Raw genomic sequence first — 7,500 nt, 5'->3', positions numbered from 1 at the left:
AGGAACACTTCAGTCACCTGATAGAGCAGGACACACCCAACGCTGTCACACGGTACGCAGGCGGGGTCACGCCTGGCTCTATATACCTGTGTGTGTGTGTCTACATGTGTGTATGTGTGTGTCTACATGTGTGTATCTGTGTATCTACATGTGTGTATCTGTGTATCTACATGTGTGTGTGTGTCTACATGTGTGTATCTGTGTGTCTGTGTGTGTGTGTGTGTGTGTCTGTCTGTGTCTGTGTGTGTCTGTCTGTGTCTGTGTGTGTCTGTGTGTGTGTGTGTGTGTGTCTGTGTGTGTCTGTGTGTGTCTGCGTGTGTCTGCGTGTGTCTGTGTATGTGTGTGTGTGTGTCTGTGTGTGTCTGTGTGTGTCTGTGTGTGTGTCTGTCTGTGTCTGTGTGTGACTGTCTGTGTCTGTGTGTGTCTGTGTGTGTCTGTGTGTGTCTGTGTGTGTCTGTGTGTGTGTCTGTGTGTGTCTGTGTGTGTCTGCGTGTGTCTGTGTATGTGTGTCTGTGTGTGTCTGCGTGTGTCTGTGTATGTGTGTCTGTGTGTGTCTGTGTGTGTGTCTGTGTGTCTGTGTGTGTGTGTCTGTGTGTGTCTGTGTGTCTGCGTGTATGTCTGCGTGTGTGTGTCTGTGTGTGTGTCTGCGTGTGTGTGTCTGTGTATGTGTGTCTGTGTATGTGTGTCTGTGTGTCTGCGTGTATGTCTGCGTGTCTGTGTGTGTCTGCGTGTGTCTGTGTATGTGTGTCTGTGTATGTGTGTCTGTGTGTCTGCGTGTATGTCTGCGTGTCTGTGTGTGTCTGCGTGTGTGTGTCTGTGTGTGTGTCTGCGTGTGTGTGTGTGTGTCTGTGTGTCTGCGTGTATGTCTGCGTGTCTGTGTGTGTCTGTGTGTGTGTGTCTGTGTGTGTCTGTGTATGTGTGTCTGTGTGTGTCTGCGTGTGTCTGTGTATGTGTGTCTGCGTGTGTCTGTGTATGTCTGTGTGTGTCTGTTTGTGTCTGTGTGTGTGTGTCTGTGTGTCTGCGTGTATGTCTGCGTGTCTGTGTGTGTGTGTCTGCGTGTGTCTGTGTATGTGTGTCTGTGTGTCTGCGTGTATGTCTGCGTGTCTGTGTGTGTCTGCGTGTGTGTGTCTGTGTGTGTATCTGCGTGTATGTCTGCGTGTCTGTGTGTGTCTGTGTGTGTGTGTCTGCGTGTGTCTGTGTATGTGTGTCTGTGTGTCTGCGTGTATGTCTGCGTGTCTGTGTGTGTCTGTGTGTGTGTGTCTGTGTGTGTGTCTGCATGTGTGTGTGTGTGTCTGCGTGTATGTCTGCGTGTCTGTGTGTGTCTGCGTGTGTGTGTCTGTGTGTGTGTCTGCGTGTGTGTGTGTGTCTGCGTGTATGTCTGCGTGTCTGTGTGTGTGCGTTCAGAGGCAGGCAGCCTAGGGCTGTAAGTCTGACATTGATTATGTTAACTGGGGCTAATAACTGAAGTTGCATGCCGTGTGTGTGTGTGTGTGTAGGTACGAGCTGCCTGGGATCCATGGTCTGAACTTCGTGCTGCAGAGTTCTCTAGGAGGGGGAGGGGTGGCTTCTCTACGCAGCGACCCTCAGGTATCACACACACCACACACACTCTTCCAGCCCTCCTCTCCCCCTCCTCCTCTCCCCTTCTCTCCCCTCCCTCCCACTCCCCCTCCTCCTCTCCCCTTCTCTCCCCTCCCCCCCACTCCCTCTCCTCCTCTCCCCTTCTCTCCCCTCCCCCCCACTCCCTCTCCTCCTCTCCCCTTCTCTCCCCTCCCCCCCACTCCCTCTCCTCCTCTCCCCTTCTCTCCCCTCCCCCCCACTCCCCACCTCCTCTCCCCTCCGCCTCCTCTCCCCAACACCTTGGGCTTTGGGTGACACCAGTCCAGTAAACGTTTTAGTAGCTTGCTGGAATCTAGCAAACTTCAAAGGCGCTCTTCTCACACACACACACACATTCTCTCACATTCACACACACACACACTCAGTCTCACACTCAACAGTGTTTTTGGTTTTCAATTCTCACCTTCTTTATATCCCCCCTTCCCTCTGTCTCCTTCCCTTTCTCTACATGTTCCTCTCCTCCTCCTCCTCCTCCTCCTCTCCCCTTCCCTCTGTCTCTTTCCCTTTCTCTACATGTTCCTCTCCTCCTTCTCTCCCCTCCTCCTCTCCCTTTCCCTCTCTCTCCTTCCCTTTCTCTACATGTTCCTCTCCTCCTCTCCCCTCCTCCTCCTCTCCCCTCCTCTCCTCCTCTCCCCTCTCCCCTTCCCTCTCTCTCCTTCCCTTTCTCTACATGTTCCTCTCCTCCTCCTCCGCCTCTCCCCTCTCCTCCTCCTCTCCCCTTCCCTCTCTCTCCTTCCCTTTCTCTACATGTTCCTCCCCTCTCCCCCTCCTCCTCTCCCCTCCCCCCTTCCCTATCTCTCCTTCCCTTTCTCTACATGTTCCTCCCCTCTCCTCCTCTCCCCTCTCGCCTCCCCTCTCGCCTCCCCTCTCCCCTCCCCTCTCCTCCTCCTCTCCTCTCCCCTCTCCTCCTCCTCTCCCCTCCCCTCTCCTCCCCTCTCCTCTCTCCTCCTCCTCTCCCCTCCCCTCCCCTGTCCTCTCCCTTCTCCTCCTCCTCTCCCCTCCCCTCTCCTCCTCCAGGGTAAGGCATATGGTCAGATGCTGCTGGACCTGAAGCTGAAAGGCCTTCCTGATCTCAAGTCACTGGTGGACTGAGGGGAGAGGAGGAGATAAGGGGATAAATACGAGTTGGATGGAGACACAGAGAGAGGGAAGAAAAAAGAAATAACTCACATTAGTGAGAGAGTGAAAGAAAGGTGTCAAGATGAAAAGCAGAATCGGAATGGAATCGATTCTAGACCAGCTGATTGCCTTCAATGATTATGTGCCAAATAAAAACATAATCAATAACACTAAACCACTAATGATAATAATTATGTTTCGATGTGTGAGAGCTAGCTCACTGGTCCACCTCAATAGAGGTTTAAACTGTGTGTGTGTGTGTGTGTGTGTATTTGTACTGAACTACATGGGTATTAAATGAAGAACGTCTAGCTACGGTTAGCTAGTTGTTAGCCTTCGCTATGCTAAAGAGTGCCTTATGTAAGCTAGCATCATGCTAGCCTGAGGATATGTGGAAGAACACAAGCTAGCTCATGCTAAGCTGTGTTAGCTAGCAATCCCTGCTAGATTCATCGCTAGCCTAAGCTCACTACTCAGGCCTTTATGAAATTACTAAATGTGGAAATAAATAAGTTTAACTGTTTCACTGTTCATTGGCTACTTCCGTGTGTGTGTGTGTGCGTGTGTGTGTGCGTGTGTGTTTATCAAGCAGAGCTTGGGGGGGAGGGGGAGAACCAGCCAGGCTCTTCATACTCTTCTTTGACACAGGAAGCAAAGGTCAAAGGTCAAGCTGTCAACAGGATACAGGCAGGGTGGGTGGGGGGGGAGTGTAAGACAGAGTGTATCACAGAGTGTGTGTGTGTGTGTGTGTGTGAGAGACTGTGTATTTGTGTGTGTAAGACAGATGGAAAGTGACTTGTTCATGCACAACAAATCCATTCAAGTTGAATCACGTGAAGTCAACCTGAAGTATTCAACTAACGAGTGACCATTTAGTTCAATGGAGTCATATTCATTATGTACTGGAGTCAAATGTAAGTTCAATGGAGTCATATTCATTATGTACTGGAGTCAAATGTAAGTTGAGTCATATTAGATACCGAAAACAATGTTTTCCAGAGTTCATTGGGAGTCGACTCTTTCTCAGTCTCTCAACTCTCTGTTTTTTTATGATTGAGGAGACAGATTTAACAGAAGTTGGATTCCGAACAAGTCACCAGTGTGTGTGTGTGTGTGTCTATCCCTAAAGAACGGAACAGGACCATCCATCAAGGCTTTTTCAGCTTGGCTGTCAGGAATTACAATGGGAGAGAAAGAGAGAGAGGGAGGGAGAGTGGTTGTCTGAGGAGTTAATTAATCAAGGCTGTAGCTATGGATCAACCCTCAATCCCTCCTTATCCTTTCACCTCTTCCCTCCATCCTTCCCCTCATCCCTCCACCCCACATCTCATCCTTTCATCCTTCCCCTCATCCCTCCTCCCCTCATCCTTCCATCCTTCGCCTCATCTGTTCTCATCATGTTTTGGTTTCTCTGTGGCAGAGATGGATGACCACGAACACTCGTACAGACACACACTTTCTCCAACACTCGCTCTCTCACACAGATAAACACACACACACTGTCACACACTCTGTCACACACACACTGATGCCACAGAGGATGAATAGAGATAAATGGCTCCTCATCCGTCATCTTTTCTGTTTACGACACACAGAGAGAGAGAGAGAGAGAGAGAGAGAGAGAGAGCGGGAGAGATCACCATAACAAGCAAAGACCCCAGCAGTGTTTCAATAAAGTCCCTCCATCCTCCTCCCCCTCTCCTCCCCCCTCCTCTCCTCCCCCCCTCCTCCTCTCCTCCTCCTCTCCTCTCCTCCCCCTCCTCTCCTCCCCCTCCTCTCCTCCCCCTCTCGTCCCCCCTCCTCCCCCTCTCCTCCTCTCCTCCCCCTCTCCTCCCCCCTCCTCCATCCTCCCCCCTCCTCTCCTCTCCTCTCCCCCCCTCTCCTCCTCCTCTACCCTTTTCTCCTCCTCTCCTCCCCCCTCCTCTCCTCCTCCTCCTCCTCCCCCCTCCTCTCCTCCTCCTCTCCTCCCCCCCTCCTCTCCTCCTCCTCCTCCTCCCCCCTCCTCTCCCCCCCTCTCCTCCTCCTCTACCCTTTTCTCCTCCTCTCCTCCCCCCTCCTCTCCTCCTCCTCTCCTCCCCCCTCCTCTCCTCCTCCTCCTCCTCCCCCCTCCTCTCCTCCCCCTCTCCTCCCCCTCTCTCCTCCTCCTTTCCTCTCCCAAGCAGTGGAAGGTCATTAGCCCCATGCCAGGCACAGTTATTGTGTAAACACACACACCTCAGGCAGGCCTCATCTCTCATGTCAATCAGCGCTCTTTAACTGTCTCAGTGGGGGAGAGGGCAGTGTGTGTGTGTGTGTGTTCTTCCTTCTCACTCACCACACTCCCCTCTAATCCTTTCCTCCTTTTAAAATGGAGAAGTAGGAATGAACAGTGGAGGAGGGGAGAGGATAAGACACACACACACACAGGCTTTCACACACACACACCCCCAAAAAAACTTTTCACAACAGGCAACTGTGTGTGTTGCATCCATACCAAGGTTCACATAGCTGAAGACACATGTATTGCAGGCTTGGGGTGAGCCGGATTCATGTCCAATGTGTGACCGTGGGAATACCCTTCTTCACAAACCAAGCAGTCTCCTAGTATGGGTTTAAGACCATGACAAGTCGTGTTTGTCTTAGAATACAGACTCACTCCGTGAGCTTGCCTGTTGCCATGGGGATCTGTACTGAATGTATGGGATGTCAGAATGGTGGAACCAGCGAAAGTTCTGGAACTGTGTTCTAGAACTGTTCCTGGTGGAACCAGACTTCTGGAGCTGTGTTCTATAACTGTTAACATTGAGGAGAATGTTAGCTATGTGGAAGGGGCTTGTGATTGGAGGGTTCTGTGGTAGAATGCCCCAGACGAATGAAACCGCAACATTGCTCAGCTTGTGCTCTCGGCCAATCACTGTCCGGTTACCTTGGAAATGAGAAGGATGTGTCTCTTACCATGTGGACACAGTCAACGCTTAACTGCTGAGTATGTGTGTGTGTGTGTGTGAAAGCCTGTGTGTGTGTGTGTGTGTGTGTGTGTGTGTGTGTGTGTGTGTGTGTGTGTGTGTGTGTGTGTGTGTGTGTGTGTGTGTGTGTGTGTGTGTGTGGAGAAAGTCTGGGCTGTGTAACTGGGTGCATAAGAGTGTGTACTTGTGTGTAAGTGGGTGTGCGTTCTAGTCAAAGTGTAAGAGTGTGTGTGTGTGTGAAGACTTAATGACTGCCATATGGCGACAGCACTGTGGTCTTCCTCCTCAGCCAACCAAGACTACAGACTTTCCAGCTCAAAGTCTGCTGTCTCTCTCTCTGTCCCTACTTCTCTCTCTCTCTCTTTCCCTCCTTCTCTCTCTCTCTCTCTCTCTCTCTCTCGTCTCTCTCTCTCTCTCTCTCTCTCTGTGTGTCTCTCACACACACATCAGATGACACTAATCATAAAAAGATTGAAAATAATAATAATATATGAATCATTTGACGATTCCAGTTAAATGAAACACGACGCTTCTTTGGAATTCGCGCCTCCAACGCAATTCCTGTGGGCTCGAGGGCAACTGGACTGTTATTGCCACACCGGTAGCGCCGCGACAGATGCGGTCGTGCATTCTGTAGCCCACGCCTCACTGACGGTCGTGAATGACAACAGAATCCGCGCCCATCTCTTCCCTTCTCAAGCTCCTGTCGTGCAAAGGGAGTTCGCTCTCTCTCTCTAACTCTTTCTCTCTCTAAGTTTCGACAACCAATCGGAACCCCGAATTCCTCATGATGTCACGGAGCCCCCATTTCGCGGTGTGTCGGCGAGGTGAAGATGCCGTTGAGTCTCGAGCGTCCCTGGGACAAGAAATCTTCTCCGCCTCAAAATGTTAGACTTGCTCACGTTCATCTGGGAAAAGGTTTTCCTGCTCGCACATCTCAAGCTGTTTAGCCATCTCGCGGCGGGGCCGGAGAGGCAGGAGCAGAAGCGGGAGACGAGGCAGTGTGACCGGGACAGGAACGGGGCACCTCGCTATCAGCGGGGCGACCTCTTGGAGGTCCCCCGGACCTTGTTTATTCACTTCGGTATCTACCTGGGAGAGAACCGTGTCGCGCACCTCATCCCGGACATACTCCCAGTGCTCACGAGCGACAAGAGTCAGACCCAGGTAATGGTGACCAACACAAGGCTCCTACTCGGTGTTCTGTCCAAGAACGCCAGTATCCGCGTGGACTCAGTGGAGGACTTTGCTTACGGCGGGTGCATCCTAATCAACGCGATGGATAGCACGCTCCAGAAACGTCCGCTGGAGAACGAGGAGGTCGCGCAGAGAGCGGAAAATCTCGTCGGTGCCATACCGTACAGCCTGATGTGGAACAACTGCGAGCACTTCGTCACGCACTGCCGGTACGACACGGCCGTCAGCTTGCAAACGGACGAGGTAAACTTTACAACATGTTTTGACGCGCTGGAATGAAAACTTTATAATGTTTTAATTTGCCATGTAGTCAAATGTTGCCGTGTAGTCTTTCCTTAGTTAAACGGTTGCAGCTGTTTCAGACACGGTGGCCTAAACTTATCTTGTACTTTCACATTTTGTCAGAAATGTGGAGTAGCCAAGCGCCACGAGACGGATAGACTGATGATGAACATCAACACAATCCCAGACCGACACGATCAGTACTCATTACAGCTGTATTACATTACAGTTTTCCTTCGTTCAGAGTTGGCAGACGGCGCACAATCGGCAGCGCTCAAATAGTCACGGTTTGTTTTCCTTTTTTTAATGAGTCCATTGAGGCGCTGTTTTACCGAGT

General features: G+C 51.3%; 2 protein-coding genes across 2 annotated transcripts in view; both read left to right on the top strand.

The window, feature by feature from the left end:
• Positions 1 to 3,270, top strand: part of LOC134016350 (uncharacterized) — a 5,390-nt gene extending 2,120 nt beyond the window's left edge. Inside the window, exons 6-8 of the mRNA XM_062455723.1 lie at positions 1 to 52; positions 1,497 to 1,587; positions 2,638 to 3,270. The exon at positions 1 to 52 is cut by the window's left edge and continues 66 nt beyond it. Coding sequence (XP_062311707.1) covers positions 1 to 52; positions 1,497 to 1,587; positions 2,638 to 2,712 — 218 coding nt within the window. The 3' untranslated portion in view covers positions 2,713 to 3,270. The remainder of the gene's footprint in view (positions 53 to 1,496; positions 1,588 to 2,637) is intronic.
• A 3,121-nt stretch (positions 3,271 to 6,391) lies between these two features.
• LOC134016351 (lecithin retinol acyltransferase-like) lies at positions 6,392 to 7,178 on the top strand. Its single transcript, XM_062455724.1, has one exon. The coding sequence runs from the start codon at positions 6,570 to 6,572 to the stop codon at positions 7,158 to 7,160; it is 591 nt and encodes a 196-aa protein (XP_062311708.1). The 5' UTR covers positions 6,392 to 6,569; the 3' UTR covers positions 7,161 to 7,178.
• The last annotated feature ends 322 nt before the right edge of the window (positions 7,179 to 7,500 follow it).

Source organism: Osmerus eperlanus, unplaced genomic scaffold (assembly GCF_963692335.1).
Source record: "Osmerus eperlanus unplaced genomic scaffold, fOsmEpe2.1 SCAFFOLD_687, whole genome shotgun sequence".
Classification (NCBI taxonomy): domain Eukaryota; kingdom Metazoa; phylum Chordata; class Actinopteri; order Osmeriformes; family Osmeridae; genus Osmerus; species Osmerus eperlanus.
This window is presented reverse-complemented; position numbering and strand designations above follow the sequence as displayed.